General features: G+C 43.5%; 1 protein-coding gene across 5 annotated transcripts in view; it reads right to left on the bottom strand.

Moving 5' to 3' along the window:
• Window positions 1-19,602, bottom strand: part of CTNND2 (catenin delta 2) — a 921,273-nt gene that overhangs the window by 331,306 nt on the left and 570,365 nt on the right. For all 5 annotated transcript variants that reach the window (XM_046000689.1, XM_046000692.1, XM_046000691.1 and 2 more), the window contains one exon: window positions 16,879-17,137. In XM_046000689.1, coding sequence (XP_045856645.1) covers window positions 16,879-17,137 — 259 coding nt within the window. The remainder of the gene's footprint in view (window positions 1-16,878; window positions 17,138-19,602) is intronic.

The raw sequence follows: 19,602 nt of genomic DNA, 5'->3' as shown, positions 1-19,602 counted from the left end.
TCCTATCATGGCACCAATTTTACCATATAATAAAAAGCCCATTCGTAAGGTCAGATATGATTAGCACCTTAATGGCAAGGCTCGATTTCTAACTTCTGTAATAACCCAGATGTGGTATTTGCGAGAAGTTTCTCACTACAGATTAGTGATGCAGATCTTAATGTGCACAGAAACCATCTGGTGCCTTATTAAAATACAGATCCCCTGTGGTATGTACACTTCTAACCAGCACCAAGGTCCTGGACCACACTTTAGATGACAAAGCTCTACAGAGGGTGCTAGAAAGTTTTACCACTGCCTGAACATTTCTTTTCTCCCAGTTCTGGAAACTAGGAACCCAAGGTCGAGGTGTCGGTGGGTTTGGTTTCTCCCAAGGCTTCTCTTTCCTCGCTTTCAGATGGCTACCTCCTCACTCTGTCCTCACGTGGTCCTTTCTCTTGGAAAGACAGCAGTCAGTCATACTAGAGTAGGACTCCATCCCGATGGCCTCCTTTAAATGTAATCATCTCTTCAGTGAACTCCTCTCTCCAATATGGTTATATTCTGAGGTCCTGGGGTTGGACCTCAGAATGGGACATTTGCATGGGGTTGGGGGGATACCCACTTTGTTCTAGAACAACCATCCTGAGCAAGTTTGATTTCAAGGTACTGCAGGGTGACCCACAATTGGAGAGAGATGCAGAGAGAAGACGGGTAAAGGCAGAAGCTGGGGCATGAGCATCCCTGGCAGTGAGTGCTGAGAGACACGGAGAGGAGAAAAGAGGTCGGAGAAAACAGAGACGGGGAAGAAAGATCGCACACCGCAAAGCTCTGTGCGAGAGCCCAGCGAGCACGTCTCGCTGCCCTGCTCAGAGTTCCTGCTGTGGCCCCAAAGCAGCTTTTGTATTCGTCTCCGTGATGTGTTTTTCAATGAGACCTGCTGGCTGAGGCTGCGGAGGCAGCTTCCTGTCTCTTCCACAGCCCTCTGGAAACTTACAAGCTCCTACTGACTGCGATCACCAGCGCAGTTTTATTTGTAGCAGTTTCTAAGTTCTCACTGCGGGGAATGAGCGCATGTTGCATGTACATACGAGCACGTCAGTCGGCTTGAACGATCTGCACATTCCATGCCGAGGTACAGGACGATCTGCACATTCCATGCCGAGGTACAGGAGCGTCCTGTTACATGTTGCAAGCTTTGCCTTCATTTTTTTTTTAAAAGATTTAATTTATCTATTTGACAGAGATCACAAGTAGGCAGAAAGGCAGGCAGAGAGAGAGAGAGAGAGAGAGAAGCAGGCTCCCCGCCGAGCAGAGAGCCCGATGTGGGGCTCGATCCAAGGACCCTGGGATCATGACCTGAGCCGAAGGCAGAGGCTTTAACCCACTGAGCCACCCAGGCGCCCCTGCCTTCATTTTTATTAAAGCAACAGGAACTCCTCTCCTCTCTAATGGGTGAGAGTGGAAATACATAGTCATCAAGGGTTGGCAGTTACTTAAACAGAGCAGGTCCAACGTGTGCGTGTGTGCACACGCGCGTGCATGTTCGTGCTCTGTGCACTGCTAAGTAGACACACCCAGCATCTGCACGTTCCTCCTGATGGCCACTTCTACAATATCACCAACATTGCCTGGTACTTTGAAGCTGATTTACAGCAAATTTAAATGTTAATGTTCTAGTAATCTTCAAAACAAAGCACAGCAAATACATTGCGAGGCCCCCCCACAGAAACATTTTGGTTTATCTACAAGAGCCCATGTTTTATATTTTCTTCTTTAATGTCAGAAGCCCTTTTATTGCAGTGTAGATGTTAATTGCCACTTAGCTTAATGAGTTCTTTTCTAATATAAAATGGCCAGGCTTGAAATATAGCAGACTTCTTTGTCAAAGAGAGATAGGGACAGGAATACTATTGGTTCTTGGGAGAAACAGGATGTTTTTTCCATGTCTGCTTTCTTTACGTTGGTTGAAGGCTTCCTGATTTAGGGCCACTGAGGTGTGAGTTACTGCCTTCATTTTCAGTGCGAGGGGAAATTAACCCCAGTAAAAGTCATGAAATAGAAGTTGGGCTCTGAAAGCAAAAAACACAGTAGGAGAGCCTGAGGTTATTACAATAGAATTATGTGGGAGCTCGTAGAATGAGTTACTAAGGGCAATTTTTAATAAAACGTAGCAGATAGTTTTCATTTAAATTTGATTTAGTTTTAAGTTTATATGATTTTAAATGACATGATCTCCTACTTCTTTCCTAGTTAATATTGCCAGCTCATCTCCTATCTGAAAGTTTCTAGCATCTGGAATGCAGCCGCCTGGCTGGCTGTTGGTACTCAATAGATACTTGTTGAACGGAAGAATAAATGAATGAAAATACTTAAAACTGATCACCACGAGGCACTAGTTCTCAATAATATTAACAATTATTTTTATTCTATGGAATAATATTGTGTCAGCTCATTAAAAAGGTACTTCACGTCCATTATTTTAATGAAGTCTTATAGCTAATATATTAGGTAATGTTAATGTTATTTAATCATAAGAAAATGTGGACAAGAGATTAAATAAAATGTAGGTGACATATTTGGCAAATAATAAATAGGGTAGGATGCAGTGTATGTTCCACTTAAAAATGGGCTTGAGAGAACAGATAAAGAAGATGTGGTACACACACACACACACACACGCACACACGCACGCACGATGGAATATTATTCAGCCATCAGAAAGGACGTGGATGGAACAGGAGGGTGTTATGCTGAGTGAAGTAAGTCAACCAGAGAAAGACAATCATCCTACGGTTTCACTCACATGTGGAACATAAGAAACAGCACAGAGGACCATAAGGGAAGAGAGGGAAAATGGAACAGGAAGAAGTCAGAGAGTGAGACAAACCATGAGAGACTCTTAACTCTAGGAAAGAAACTGAGGGTGTGGGGATGGGCATTAAGGAGGCCACATGATGGGATGAGCACTGGGTGTTACAGGCAACTGACGAATTGTGGAACACTGCATCTGAAACTAATTGATGTACTCTGCATTGGTGAATTTAACTTAAAGTAAAAAAATGAAAAAATAAATGTTAAAAATGGGCTTGAGAGCCTGTAAAGTAGTGGAGGGCACGAGGGATGTTTTGTTTTTTATCTTAAAGGTTATTTATTTATTTATTTCAGAGAGAGAAAGGGAGGGTGCATGTGAGCAGGAGGAGGGACAGGGGGAGAGAGAATCTCAAGCAGACTCCCTGCTGAGTGCGGAGTCTGGTCACGGGGCTTGATGGATCCCAGGACCCTGAGCTCATGACGTGAGCCGAAATCGAGACTTGGATGCCTCAATGACTGGGCCGCCCAGGACGCGTGGAAGGTGCTGTTTTGAAAACAGTCATGTTCAAGGTCCCCGGGGCCACTCCTGCTCGGTCTTCCTCCCTGTGGCCCCCACCTGCTGTCAGTCCGAACGGCCTCAGTTTCCGGATATCAGGAGTGCTACCTGCACAGACTTTAGCTGGCTCTTTCCTTTCTTCATTTCCTTTTGGCTCTTTTTGTTGTGGTGAGGTGTACATATAAGTCACCATTTCGACCATTGTAAGCATAGAGTTCAGTGGCATTAAGGACCTTCCCATTTCTGTGCAGCCATCACCACCGTCTACCTCCAGAACATTTGGCATCATTCCAAACCAAAACCCTGTACTCATTAAACATGAACTCCCCATTTCCCCTTCCCCCCCCAGGCCCTGGTAGCCATGATTCTAATTTCTGTCTCAGTTATTTTGAGGACTCTGAGTACCTCCTATAAGTGAAATTACACAGCATCTGTCCATTTGTGACTGCCTTCCTAGCATGAAGTCTTCAGGTTTCATCGGCGCTGGAGAGTGGAGCAGAATTTCTCTTTCTTGAGGCTGAATGATACCATGCTGCATGTGTACGTATCCACTCATATGGATGGAGGCGTAGGATGTTTCCGCTTTCTGGCTCCTTTCTTTTTCTTTTAATAATTTTATTTACTTGAGAGAGAGCAAGAGACAGTGAGAGGACTAGCGGGGGGAGGGGCAGAGGGCAAAGCAGGCTCCCCGAGGAGCAGAGAGCCCGACTCGGGGCTCGATCCCAAGATTCTGGGATCATGACCTGAGCCGAAGGCAGACGCTTAACTGACTGTGCCACCCGGCGCCCCTGGCTTGTTTCTCTTACACCAGAAAGGGGAAATAGAGTTTCACACGAGATACTGAGAGGAAAGCTGACTTTGGTGAGATGACCAGTCCATTAGGCATAACGTATCATCCCACAATTCAGTAGCTGAAAATGAGAATAATTTATTATCTCACAGTTTCTTTGTCAGGAGTTCTAGACAAGGAACAGTGCGGGGGATGGGTCCTTGCCCCGCGATGTCTGGGATCGAAGCTGGAAGCCCAAAGGCATGACGGGCACGGGCAGTGATGTGCTTGGAAGGTAACTCATGCACATGGCGGGCAGCTTGGTTCCCCTCCACAGGGGCCTCTCTGCAGGGCTGCTTAAATGCCTCAGGACATTGAACTGGCTTCCCTACCCACAGAAGTCACACACCATCACTCCTGCGGGATGCTGCTGGCTTGGATTCAGTGCAGGAGGGGACCACACAAAGGCGTGAACAACCAGGAGATGGGGGTCACTGGGCGCTGGTTACCACAAACCATATATCTGTTCATTCCAGAGAGGGTGCTAGTTACCTGGAGATTTTTCAGAAATGATGATTCTAGCATACTATTGCAGCTTTGAAATATTTGAAAATATTCAAAAGAAATACCTTCATTCTAGTCATTCATTTGTGCAGCAAATATACTCAGAGTAGTACCTGCAGGAAAAGTAAGGCAAAGAGCCAGGATCCCTGTCCTACCTTCACTGGGAGGTACGTGAGTATCTTGAGCTAATTTTATACTGCTCGCGTGTTCAGAGAAGTGATTTCTTTCTCACTGTGGCTTCTAAGCCACTGATTGTCAAACATCTATTTACAAACCACTTTGGTTTTTTAATAAGGCCGGTTTTATTTGATTGAGAACACCGTCCTATATTCTAAGGTTATTCTGTGTTGGCTATTCCTACGTATTAAGCAGTGATTGGAGGAGACCATTCACAAAGTAGGAGTCTGGCCACCCTACGGTGGTACCCCACAGCTCTTTTGAAATGGAACTAGCGTACAAATTCCAAAAATGCTGGGGATCACTATGCCAGGCTTCAAAGTCAACAGGAAACATCCTGGGGTCTCATCGTGACATCCTTCAGGAGAGAGCAGCTGAGGGGAGAATGAGGCCCTTGTTTGAGGGGTTGGCCTGCAAATATTTGGCCCAGCTATCAAACACAGAGTTTTCTTGGTACAGTAGGGTCCTCTCTCAAGAGGATCCCAAAACAGGTGGCCCAGAGGCCATGTTTTAGGATGAAATTTTAAGTGAGGACACACGTTCCATCTCATTCAATGAGATGCACTTTAGTATGTATTGTGTATTGCAAGAGCATTTCCTCCTGAATTTCCCACTCAGTTTCTTTCTTATCCTCCTTCTCTTCCTGGCCTTCCTCCTCTTTGTCCTCCTACTCTTCCAAATAGAATTACTCGGCTCTAGAACATACTGGTTCAGCAATCAGCTCAGACAGTGGAACATGATCACCAGCCCATGAAAGAATTTAGGTTACTAGATTTGTCAAGCTGGAATGTATCACGAGCAGCAGACATTTCAGCTTAAAATGTATCTTTCTTACTACAAAATGCTAATTTTATCTCTATCGATGTCAGTACCCTCAAATTAATGAGCGCCATTAGCTGCAAAATATCTCAAGAAGCAACGAAAATTAATTCCCATTAGTTACAAACTGACAGACAACTACCACCTGCTTTGTAAGACAATAAAAGTTCTGGATGCTCCCTTTTTGTCCTCAATGAAATGTTTCAAGTCAGATGGTGAAGAAAGGTAACTTAAAACATCAAGAAAGATATTAAAACTGGTTTGTGCATGAAATGACCAAAGGAGATTTCAGATTTTGCGTGCAGTGGAGTCAAAAAGGAAGGCTTTGAGGATTGATTAATTGAGATATGCTAAAAGTGAAATAGGCTTTGCATAGTTATAGCAGGATAAGTCAGAGATTTAAAAAAAGGGGGGGAGGGGGATTCTTTGAATTAAGAACAAGTCGAATTCTCCGAGAAGTATAGAGCACTTTAAACGGTGCGTAATTCGAAAAGGTTGAGCTTAGCCTCGTACATGCCTATTAAATACATACACAAACAACCAGAATGTGTTTTTTAAGGTCCTCATAACTACTGTGATGGATCCATATTTCAGCAAAAGAAACAAATCTTGAGTTTCTCTGCTTCTGTGAATTTATATTTTCCATTTTTAACACTCTATCAACATTGATATCAACAATGGAATATCAATGGAATATTCCATTCCATTGGTTCCAAATTCCATTTCATTGATTCCAGAGAATGGAATATTCCAAAGAACGGAATATTTTTAGAATGACTTAAAAAAAAAGTGGTAAAACAAAATAAAAGCAAAGCACGGGGCCGAGAGAGCAGATCCATGGATGGATAAGAAGGAAAATCAGTACCTTGTTACTGTGCGTTCCTGTCACAGCAATAACGGTGTATGCTTATGGAAATTCTGTAGGTCTTATCTCTGGATAAATGTGCGCAGAGCGTAGACATATAATTTCTACATATACACATGTACTCTGTGTGTGTGTGTGTGTGTGTGTATACACACATAAACTTTATCTACCTGTATCTATAGACATACACAGAATCTATGTGTACCCAGACCCATAATCTATACAGCATAACTGGGCGTATCTATAACCCCCCCAGAGGCTGACAGTCCTAGAGAAATGACTGACTAATTGGACGAACTCCATCACTCTGATCTCTTGGTTTCTCTTTCCGGGCCGGAATTCTTCCCATCAGAGCCAGCTCCAGAGAGACTAGCCAGGGGGCGGGTCCGGGGGGAGCGGCAGCAGAAAACTTCACAGAGAAGAAGAACGTATATAATAGTTTTTGCTCCCATTTGCTGGCTCTAGCTAGCTTGGGTTTGGCTTTTTGACACAAACAAGGTAGGGAAATCCAGAATGCATGTGGGCTGCTTTAGAGAGATGGGTTCTCCAGACTCTCATACACCCAGAGGCCTGGCTACTGGGTGGGGCCCTACAGGTGGTGAGCTCTCACGGCTGCGTGTCGGCTGCCTGCTGATCCTTGAACCTGGGGCAGTCTGTTTCACCAAAAACACGTGGACAGAGGGGAAAGAAGAGGTTCGGTCTCAAGAGCCAAGCCTGTACACCTGAAAAGCACGAAACAGACTTCCACCACCACAACTGATGCGCTCTCCGATAATGATGAACTCGTTAGTACTCTGGGTTCAGCTGCTCGTCGGTCACGACTGACGGTGTTTCATCCCTTTGTACCGCGCAGTGTCACGGAGGGCCCTGGCTGCAAGGTGCTTCGGTGTAAACGAGGTAGGGGTGCGGTACTAGAAATGAGCTGCTACTGTACAAAGGCAGCGGTTAACTTCTACACGTGGTTTTTAAGACAGGAGGCAGAATAAGTATTCTGGATGGTGGGAAAATCAATACTGCACACGCGAGTGCTGGGTGAGAACATCGCTTTCCTTTAAACTGATAAAAGGGATCCCGAAAAGGAGTCTTTTGTAAAATAAGCAAACAAAAAAAAATCTTTTTGCAGTGAAATCTCCCCTTCCATCTTCCAATTCTGTTTCCTGCTACGAGGGCCGGGCTCTCGATTACTCCTAGCCTCCTAGCTCCGGGCTCACCAGACCCCCTCCCAGCCTGGCCTCCCCGATCCTTCCAACCAGACAACGCCAGTCTCTCTGCCCTCCCCCATGTTTCCATCTTCGGGTGTCCTGATGACGGGGGTGGGGGGGAGAAGGCCAGGGGGTGCGCGGGGGCTGAGGCAGGAAGTCTGCCTCACTGAGGCGGCTGACCATGGGCCCCTCCCCACACGAGGAACGATTCCAAACGGGGGAGAGTCAACACATCTCACCTCACAGCTTTATGAGGAAGGCATTTTTGCTATTTCAGGATGCTAAGGGCAGAACCCATGAGCGTCGCTCCCAGAATGGCAACTTGCTGCAAATCCCTTTCCCTGTTGTGGGCTGTGCTTTACCCAGGAGGAGAGTGGGTGGGTTCCTTCTAAAATGGAGCCCCACACCCAGGGCCCCTCTGCAGCTGTTGGGGTGTGTTGACCGAGTGAAGTTTCGGATGATATGATCTGGCTTGGAAACGACTCTCCCAACATGGCACTCAAGCATGCGTCAAAGCCGAGGAAATAGCTCGGCTCGCCCAGCCCATGTCGATACCCGTTGAACACCCGCCATCTGAGCCGCAACAGCAGAGCGACACGCTCACACCTTCTACATCCGGCCGTACTGCTCTTTCTGAAGAAAATGTCTTTGTGATGAAGACCACGAGCCAACCTAAAACCTTCTGTTTTGCCCTGAGCATAGCCTGTCCTAAGTTCAATCCTTAGGGTACAACTATTGTAGAGGGTAAAGAGTGTGAGTGTGCACGAAAGCACGTGTCGTTGGTTGAAGAAGGTCCCTCCCCGGGCCCCCTGAATCCATGCCTAAGTGGAAGCTCAGAAGGTGAGTTTCTCTGAGAACGGGGTTTTGGTGGATATAATGAAGATGAGGCCACGCTGCATTGTTGTGGACCCTAATCCCAATGACTGGTGTCATCACAGGACATGGAGAGGAGGCTGGGAGAGAGAGAGAAGACCATGTGTGAGGACTGGGACAGAGACTGGAGGGATGCGGCCCCAGTGCATGGGACAGCCAGGTCTGCAAGTTGCTAGACTGTCCCCTGGGGCCTGGAGGCCCATGCCAACACCTTGGTTTTGGACTTTTGGCTTCGAGAACCACGAAAGAATGAATTCTTTGTTGGTGCGAGTCACTTAGTTTGTGATAAATTTGTGAAGGCAGCCACAGGAAATTCATACACGATATTTATAGTTTCTAAGGAACAAATCCACATTTGGGATGCAAGCAAATTTTCCATTCTGATTGTGTGGGTGGATGGGAAAACTCAGAGATAGCTTCTCACTGGAGCCTCCATACCCCCAACCCACCCAGGCCTGAGAGCTTCAAATGGGCCCTGCCCCTCCATCATCAGACCCCCTTTCCATTCCAACTCTCCTCTCTGTCTCAAAACTTCCTACCAAATTTATGTAAACATCACCTTTTGCTCAAGGTTTGTGCCAAACACTCAGTTTCTCCAACAGGTTTCTCTAACTGTGTCTGTCTTACTTACCCAGGGCATTGCAGTCATTTCTAGATATGCCTTTCTCTCTCATGCAACTTTGAAAGCTCCTTAAAAAATGAAGCTGTTTTCATGCTGTCCCTATACCTACAGAGCTCATCCTAGAATGGATGGGTGACTATGGAATGGATCTTAGAATGGATCACTGGAAAGTCACCTAGAGCACAGGTGCCTTCAGATGGACACGGAGAGAGAAGTCCAAGGAACGAGAGCTACAAGGTTCTCCTCTTGGGCCAGCTCCAGCCATGTCTTGATAAAACTTTGCTGAAGACATACATGTGTGTTTTCCTTACTTCCAAGGGACATGGAGCAGTGCGTTATAGTAGTTATACTAGGTAACAAAATTGGACCCAGAGATTTCTGTAGTATCGAATAATGGAACCACCCAACAAGAACTAAAAGTAAAGCCCCTCACTTAAGTTACAAAGAAAATTAAAAATTCAAGGTAAGGATCATTAATTCATAGCTTTGCAGAATTCACATGTGAAAAGACTGCATTTTATTTCACTGTAAAGTTAATACTGGTATCAATATTCATGGAAGTTATAAACATAGGGTTTGAATTCGGACAGGCTTGGATTCAATTTCCAGCTCTCTGAGCCTTAGTTTCCTCATGTGTAAAATGGGCACTATAAAGATTCGTGTCATAGGGATTTAGGGATAATTAAATTAAATTATTAGTGTTTTAAAAGTTTAATGCTGTTTTACGGTCAATTAATCTTCAGTAAAGCAGGAAAGAATACGCAATGGGAAAAAGACAGTCTCTTCAACAAATGGTGTTGGGAAAACCAGACAGCAACATGCAAAGGAATGAAACTGGACCACTCTTACACCATACATAAAAATAAATTCAAAATGGATTAAAGACCTAAATGTGAGGCCTAAAATCATAAAAATCCTAGAAGAGAACACAGGCAGCAACTTCTCTGACATTGGCCGTGGCAACTTCTTTCTAGCTATGTCTCCTGATATAAGAGAAACAAAACCAAAAGTAAACTATCGGGACTTCATCAAAATAGAAAGCTTTAGCCCAGTGAAGGAAATGATCGACAAAACCCAAAGGCAACCTGAAAAACCGGAGAAGATATCTGCAAGTGACAGATCTGATAAAGGAACTTACAAAACTCAAAATACATAAGGAACTTACAAAACTCAACACCCAAAAAACGAATAATCCAATCAAGAAATGGGCAGAAGACACGAACAGACATTTCCTCAAAGAAGACGTCCCTGTGGCCAACAGACACATGGAAACATGCTAAACAGCACTGAGCATCAGGAAAATGCAAATCAAACATGCAATGAGCTGTCACCTCCCACCGATCCGAAAGGCTAAAATCAGCAACACAAGAAACGACAGATGCTGGCGAGGATGTGGAGAGAGGGGAACCCTCTTACACTGTTGGTGGGAATGGAAGCTGGTGCAACCACTCTGGAAAACAGTATGGAGGTTTCTCAAAAAGTTAAAAATTGAGGGGCGCCTGGGTGGCTCAGTGGATTAAGCCGCTGCCTTCGGCTCAGGTCGTGATCTCAGGGTCCTGGGATCGAGTCCCACATCGGGCTCCCTGCTCAGCAGAGAGCCTGCTTCCCTTCCTCTCTCTCTGCCTGCCTCTCTTGTGATTTCTCTCTGTCAAATAAATAAATAAAATCTTTAAAAAAAAAAAAGTTAAAAATTGAGCTATCCCATGATCCGACAATTGCACTGCTGGGTATTTATCCAAAGGATACAAAAATACAAATTCAAAGGGATGCATGCACCCTGATGTTTAGAGTAGCGTTATCTCCAACAGCCGAATTATGGAAACAGCCCAAGTGTCCATCAATTGATGACCGTTCATCAAAAAGATGTAGTGTATGTATATACAATGGAATATTACTCAGCCATAAAAAGGGAAACCTTCCCATTTGCAAGGACATGGATACAGCTAGAGAGTATACTACACAGCAAAATAAGTGAGTTAGAGAAAGAAAAATACCACATTTCAGTCATATGTGGAACTCAAGAAACAAAAGAAATGAGCAAAAGAGATAGAGAGAGGCAAACCAAGAAACTGATTCTAACTATACAGAACAAACAGATGGTTACCAAAAGGGAGGCGGATGGGGGGATACGGGAAATAGGTGATGGGGACAAAGGAGGGAGCGTGTGATGAGCACCGGGTGACGTCTGGAAGTGCTGAATCGCTATACTGCACACCGGAAGCTAATAGTGCACTGTATGTTAACTAACTGGAATTTGAACAAAAACTTAAATAAAATAAAAAAATATTCAAAAAATCTTTAATGTTGTGTATAAAACGTATTACTTATTTTTAAAATCATGGTTATCACCGTCACTGTCACCGACATCATTCTCATCTCACTCCCAAGCAAACGTACTAGGAGCCTAGGTTGCCCCAAGGGAACACTCGCTCCCTTCCTGCACTTCTGCGGATGCAGGAGCCGACTAGCAAGGCCATTGCATGACTCCCAGACGAGGGTCCCAGAAACGACTGCTCAGGGAGGGGACGCAGTGAGCACAGGGACAGCAGACCTGGGTCTTGCAGAGGAGCTGGAACTGGCCTCGAGGGGTGTCCTGGAGAAACGGGGTAGGCGTATTCTCACGTGATTTCAAGGTCAGAAAGAAGATCAGGGTGTGAGCTTAGAAGAGGTGCCGATTTTATATCAATATAAATTAATTTACAAGGCTCGAGTTACTCAAAGAATTAATAAGATGCTTTCAAGACATGGTGAGTGGCCTGTGGCGAGAGGCATTCAGGCCAACTGTTAAGCTTGCTTTTAGTCTCACTGAGCAAATGGCTTCCAAGTGCTCTTTCCCCTCTGATGGTCTTTAAATTGTGAATGTTGCATTTCCCCCCAGTTAGATGAATGATTACAGAGCAGTCGAAGTGAAAACCGAGCTCCGCAGAGATCTCACCATTCAGGAGAACTAGACAATGAAAAAACCACGTAACTGCATCCCTATAAACACTTCAGCCATGTTGCTTCAGTTACATAATAATGCTTTAAACTTTAAGAAAGTTTTAAAAAATATTTCTCAAACCTTCACCTTTTATAAAACATTGTTATGGTATATTTTGTTTCCCGATGTATGCTGTATGTCTGGTTTCATAGTGGGCAATGGAGAGATGGTATTTGGAAAACATTCTTAATCTAGGCTTACCCACTGATGAGATATTTATAAGCAGACTTACGTAATCACATTTACTAATACAACACCCAATAGTAAAATAACTTCAGTAATATCTTAAAATAACCGATAAAATATAGTCAAAATGCAATTAGGCAATTCCTTAGAAAATGCATATTTTTATATCATTGTCCAAATATTGTGACTTGAAACAAAACAGTTCTATGGACTACAAATCTGACGGCATCAACGGAAAGGCGGTTACAAATCCGGGCCCCAGTTTGGCACTGATGATGTGTATTTCTGCTATGCTGAATAACGGAGAGAAGATGGAATTTGACTTTTAACCATGTGTATAATAAGTTGGATCCGTTCAGCATGTTTGCAGAATTGCTGGGGACGGTGTACATCAGGAACTATAGTTATCTTGGAGCGATGAATCGAACAGGATTAAGAGAGGCTATTCCTGTTACAATCCACAACCTACGTCAAGTTCTGTCAGTAAATGTCTAAGCCCTAACTTTCCTTTCATAGACAAGAACATTTATAGTACTGTCATTTTTTTTAAAGATTTTATTTATTTACTTACTTATGTAGAGAGAACGTGTGTGCCAGGATGAGGAGGGGCAGAGGGAGAAGTGGAGAGAGAGAGAATTCCAAATAGATTCTGTGCTGAGCATAGAACCTGGCGCAGGGCTCGATCCCAGGACCCTGAGATCATGACCTCAGCCGAAATCGATGTTAAGATTTATGTGTGACCTAGATGTCTAAAAACAATAGCTTAGAAAATTCAGCATTTGGTATAGCATTGAAACATATTAGCTGTGTCAACAATGCTTAAGAAATTCACATTTCATGGAAAATAACATGCAATTAAAAAATAAAAACTTCTTGGGGCACCTGGGTGGCTCAGTGGGTTAAACCTCTGCCTTCGGCTCAAATCATGATCTCAAGGTCCTGGGATTGAGCCCCACTTCGGGCTCTCTGCTTGGCAGGGGGCCTGCTTCCCTTCCTCTTTCTCTGCCTGCCTCTCTACTCTCTACTTGTGATCTCTGTCAAATAAATAAATAAATAAAATCTTTTAAAAAAATAAAATAAAAACTTCTTGGCAAATGTGCAAAGTTTATATATATATGTATACATATGGAAATTTCCTCAGTGGTTGCTGACTTTAAAAAGGAAATTAGATTTTATCTTCTCTGCATAAAAAGGTATCTGTGCATTCTTTCTTAGAGCACACCATGGGGGCAGCCTAAAAGCAAAAAGATCGAAGTTTTGCCACTGTATATGACTGAGCCAAGCAAGCCAGAAAAATCCAAGCCTTTGCAACCAATTTTTTTGCATTTTGTGACCTAAATGAATTAAGAGCTAATGAAGTCTCTGGTTTCAAGTCTAATGACTGAAACGGGGTTATCGTTCTTTAATTTAATTTTATTTATTTGACAGAGAGATACACAGTGAGAGAGGGAACACAAGCCGGGGCGGGGGGGGGGGGGGTGAAGAGTGGGAGAGGGAGAAGCAGGCCTTCCACCGAGCAGGGAACCCAATGTGGAGCTGGAGCCCAATGTGGGGCTCGATCCCAGGACCCTGGGATCATGACCCAAGCCGAAGGCAAATGCTTAACGACTGAGCCACCCAGCCTCCCCCGAAATGGGGTTATCTTGATCTCAAAATCTTATGTTAAAAGACACTACTTTCTAGAAAACTTCTCATCGAGTAATACGAGAATTCTTCTATAGAGAAAACACATGGGTCTGCAGTAAGATGCGTAAGGCGGGAATTAGCACAGAAAGTCAAAGAAATAAAAAATAAGACAAAGACCCCAGACCCAGTAAGCTATTAGCAGAGCAAGGAGACCGATTGAGGCAATTTGTATCATTTCCTTTATCATTCCAAACTCCTACACACGCCCATACTATCATTCGCTCACCTTCTGAAAAAAAAATAATAAAAAAAGATGGGAGTCTATTCCTTCATTTTCCTTTTTGTTTTTTATAAAAGAAACATAAAAATGTTCATGCCAATGCATGCTGCTGTGCCCTAAGAGTGTGGGTTCTAGCCCACGTACCCCCCTGCCAGCAACGTGATCTCCAATGTCATTTACTACTAGGATTCTCCATTTATTTAAAGCACTAAATCTATCAGTTTACTTCCTCAAAGAAGAATTATATCAAAGATATAAGTAAAGGTACTTTGAGAATTATGATGTGCTACGTACATACATTGGGAACAGTAGAGGCTTAGATGGTCTGGTATTTAATGATAAATAAAACAACAAATTCTCTTTAAAATCTGAAGCTTGAAAGAAGTGTAAAGACCACAAAAGTGTAAATCATAAGTCATAATGCCAAAATAAACAATTTTGAACCCCAGAGATTAAACCTATTCGTTCTGGTAATGGTCACCTGATAACAATCAAAATTCATTATCCAAAGGAAGACACAAAAATCTTGTCATAAAAGAAGCATTTGATTTTGGACTTGAATTTTAGATTTGAAATGTCTGTCAATTGAACAGGTTGGCATATCCCTTTAAGACAACTCTTAGGGTATTACTGTATTTTAAACCCCATCCATTTTGCGTGATGCTGGATGATTAGTTCCTTTTGTATTAATTAAGTCACAACAATACAATTCTGGTTCTACAGATATGGTTCTCTTTTGTTGGTATTTCTGGGCTTAGGATGGTGGTATGATTTTTTTTTTCCAGATTTAACACACATTTAAGGCTAATGACTAGCATTCCTGAAAACAAGAGTGAATTTATAATTCATATAGTGCAAGGACTTGCATATACATTTTACACATACAAAGAATTAGTAGCCAATATTCTCTTATTTTGGTAACATTTTTTACTGGTTATCCTGTTTTGTTTGATAGTAGGCACGCAGTAAATATAAGTGATGTAATCCATAACTTAAAAAGGGAAGAGAGCTATGACAATTCACTAAAAGAAGAAAAAAGGTTATAAAAATGATAGTAATATGAAATGGGAGGATACACCATTTAATAAAATAAAATGCATTTAATATACAGTACAAAATAAAGAGGCTGAGCTGTGGCTTGAGAAACAAATAAATTCGGCCTCTTATTAAGCCAAATTCCCCTAATAGGAAAATGTAAAACCTTTCCATCGGAGATAAAACGTTTATCCTCATGTAAACAGACAATGTTAAATACAATAATGCAATTTCATTAAGTATTTTTCTATTTAGCGATTCCTGTGCTTACTATTCCTTTATTTCTATAGGCTTCCAGGAGCGTGTCAAGAAAAATTACCTAAAAATAGAGAGTGCTGAGGTGTTATCTAAAGAAGGTTCTATCCACACGAGCCGAAAGTCCTTCAGGATTTGGGGTAGACTTCAGGACCTTTGAAACTGAAACACCTGGATAAGCAGATACTACACAATGCAAATGCCGCTTTCCTTCTTATTTTCAGGAGTTAAGAGTGAGTATTTGTTACCACTTATTTTTATAATAATGGAGGTTTCACCAAATACAGTATGTAACACGGACCCTCCAAGCCAGTTTGAATAATGCTGAAGTAGCTATCTCAAAAAAAAAAAAAAAAAATGCCATGAAACGGTCCGATTCGGCCTTTTATGTTTGTAGGAGGGATTTCTTTTCACAAAATAATCTATGAAACCCAATACAATATACATGCACTCGTGTGCTCTATCAGAGAAAACTCCTTGAGACGAATTTTAAGTCTCCTACCAGAGCCAAGTGACATGCCGGGCTATAAAGAAATACCAAAAATCTGACATATCTATACTATTCACAGATGCAGATATATATTTATGGGACTCTATCAGCATAAATCAAACGGCTATGAATAAAACATCATTTAACCAATTCCAACTTCACAAGAAGAGCGCCGTTAAATTTCTCACCCCTGCGGGAGAAAAGAAAGCCAAGAGAAACACAGCTCGGTGAGAAGAATTTCTTTGACACATTAGGCCCAAGTTTTTATCAACACCCAAATTCCTTCAACATCACGTTTACTTTCAGACAGAGAAAAATAAAGGTAATCAGATTTTCTAAGTTTTCCATTTTCGGTATAACCTGGAAGATGGACCACTCGACACTCTGATACTGGGAAACACGCAATGCATGGGGACAAAGCATGGTCCCGCTGAGACAAGCAAGCACCCCGACCGTGCCATCTGAAGTCAAGTGACGTAACCCCCGGATCCTCGATTTCCACTCTACACAAGAGCACCGCACCCGATCTTCTCAAAGAGCTCCTATCTCCGGCACCTGCTGATGCTCCGATCAAAGGGCCACGGAAGATACTAGAGGTCCACGATCCATGCCCCTACTCCAGACCAAACCAAAGATTATAGAACCCAACGTGGAGTCAACTCTTTAACGCTCAGCCAGGGACACGAAGGCCACCATGGGCCGTCAATGAAATAACGCCGGAACAGTACCAGGCTGGACAAGCGCTTTAGGCATCAAGGTGGGGAAGAGAAAAGGTTTGGTACCCACCTGGGATCTTTCTGAATGCTATCGATGGACGGGGATCTGGCCAAGGTGCCTTCGGGCGGGAGGGCAGGGCCGGATTTGCTGTACGGAGACTCGACGGAGGGACAATACTGCAGCTGTCGGTAGGGGTCGGCGTAATTGGAGGCTGGGCCGGCGGCGTAGCTGGCCCTCTGGAAGGCGGCGGCGGTGGCGGCGTTCTGGGGACCATGCTGGCTGCCTGTGCGCTGCAAGGGGATGGAGTCGACACCGGGGGAAGATGGGGCTACGACAGGAAAGTGGGGACAAAGTAAAAAATTGAGGACCTGCTCCCAGAAATGGTTAACCAGGTCTAGGCAGGGGGAAAATTACACACATCAGATAAAAAAGGGGGGGAGGAGGGATTTGGAAGAATAAAAAAAATAATCTGTCATATTTGAACCAACACATTCAGCGTGACCCAGTACCACGATCGCCAGCACACTGTCTCAGAAAGAAGCCTCTCGGCGACCGGGAAAATGCCTCCCTGTGTGTTCACTGTGGACCAACACCCCAGAGAAGCTTTGTTCATCTCACTCGTAAGCTCCACGGAAGATGCAAACCCAGAGGATCCCTGGGGAATCTTTCACGAGGGGTCACGGAGAGATGGTTCTTTGTTGTGCAAGTGGAGAAAAGGCAGGAAGTGTGATTGTTCAGGGGATGTTACATTCATTTTATTAAGAGTGTAAAACAAACTCAGTAATGTGGTCAATTTTCCCGAATTAAAGGGGAAAAAACACACACACACACATGCATGGGGGTGGAGGGAGAGAGAGAGAGAGGCGAGTCTCCCATTTCCACAATTAGTCCCGGGGCATTAAGCACGGGGCTGTTCTCCCTCCTGGAAAGCAGCTCCCCCGGGATGTTCACAGCCCTCTCCTTCGACTAAAGCCGTCAGGGTAACAAATTCCGTGAAGGGCCAGCATGTGGGAGAAGGCAAAGACCCGCCCAACAGCAATGCAGACAAACGAAGGAGCCGGCGTGACTTTTCTAGTAGTATCTGCATCTTTTCAAAACGTCTGCATCGTTTTGAGAAGATTTTGTGCATCAGTTGCTAAAGTCAGTTTGACCAGTTTCCAAACCGCGCTTCATTTCTGTTTGCTGCGTGGATTCTTTCCAGTTCGTTTCACGGCATTCTTTGTATCTGATTCTCAAAAATATCTGACATCCAGGTGTAATGAACATATACAAGGGAAAGAGTGTTTTTCTTGTTAACGGCATGTGACCAGTTTCGGATTGTTGCAATAACGGTGAGCCAGGCCCAATCCTAGACAGCACGATGGCTTCCTGGCACCGCAGACCAGAAGACAGCCAAAAGGCAGCCAGTGTTTGCGTGCAGCTGTTTACACCACGGGGGCTCTGTTATGGAAGAAGGTTTCAATTATGAGTCAGACCCCTCAACTCTGACTTCCTGAATGCTTAGGATGTCAGTAAAGCTTATTTTGTCCTCTCTGTCACTTTAGGGGATGTATGCCAAATCAAACACATCCAGAACTATGTCACACTGAGCAAACAATTTTTTAAAAGAAATTAAGGGAACTGTGTCAAATGACAAAAGGTTGTGAGGTGAACTGGAGGAAAACATTCTTAGGCTGAGAACTGAGTTTTAATGAAGAGGTCAAGGCTTTTCATTTCCAACAAACAGAAATACGCAACCTTACAATAACCCAGACTAGGAGACGGACCACTGTCACAAGGTGAAGTGCAGAAGGGTACTCAGGAAAAACTTTCTAAACAAAAAAATGTACATATATTCCAATTCGAAATGACGATGACTGTCCTGATGGTTTCTGTTTCAAAATGATCAGACGAGACTATGAACATTAAGTTTGGAAAGAGAAAATGTGTCTTACTTCATTTGCAATTTCTGGAAGAGTTATATTTTCTCCAAAATAGTACAAAGATGTGTAATTAAAATTCATGTCTTAAAAATTTATGAACAACGTACTTTATATTACGGTGACAGGGGCTGAGAATTTAGGCCAGGCATAACCTTGCTTTTGGAAGAACAAATGCACAGAGGCAAATAAAATTTCATTTTCTAGAAGAGTTGTGACAAGCTAGGCAGCAAATTCAGGGCAAAAGGGAGAAAACTAGATACACCTGATATTTTCCAGATAAATGCATTTTTTTTTTCTTTCCGGAAAGTAATACCTACATTTAAGCTTGCCAAAAATGGTTCCTAATATCAGAAAAGAAACCCTTTTCCATGTGAAAGTGTTGATCATCAATTCAGTAAGTACGATTAACAGGAAAAGAGGACAACATAGCAGAGATCAGGAAATAATATTGAAACCTTAGGGGAAAAAAATACTTGTCAAAAAAATAGTATAGATAAGGCAAACCAATTGACTAGCCATGCCCCAAAACTCTCAAAGGAACTTAAACCGAAAGAGAATATTATGAGAGTTGTAAAAAAGACAATCCCAGCAGCAAAGGCTCTAAGAACACTGGATTCAAATGGGAAAGCAGGCTGTGAGATGCAGTTTATCAAGCAAAACCAGGAAGGCAACACCCCAGTAGAGGAGGAGAAACACAAGGTGGAGGCGAGTTTCTGAGAAGTGGTAGGCTCATCTGTGTGCAGTGATGGGCTCGTCTGTGTGCTTCCCTTTGGCCCGTGTGGGGTCAGGTCACGGAATGCACTCAGAGCTTGTCTTCTGTAGATAGCATATTGGGTTCCCATCCAGGCCTTCTGGGCAATTCTTGGGATCG

The sequence above is a fragment of the Meles meles genome, chromosome 3, assembly GCF_922984935.1.
Source record: "Meles meles chromosome 3, mMelMel3.1 paternal haplotype, whole genome shotgun sequence".
Classification (NCBI taxonomy): domain Eukaryota; kingdom Metazoa; phylum Chordata; class Mammalia; order Carnivora; family Mustelidae; genus Meles; species Meles meles.
The sequence above is the reverse complement of the archived record's forward strand: the minus strand, read 5'-3'. Positions and strand labels throughout refer to the sequence as shown.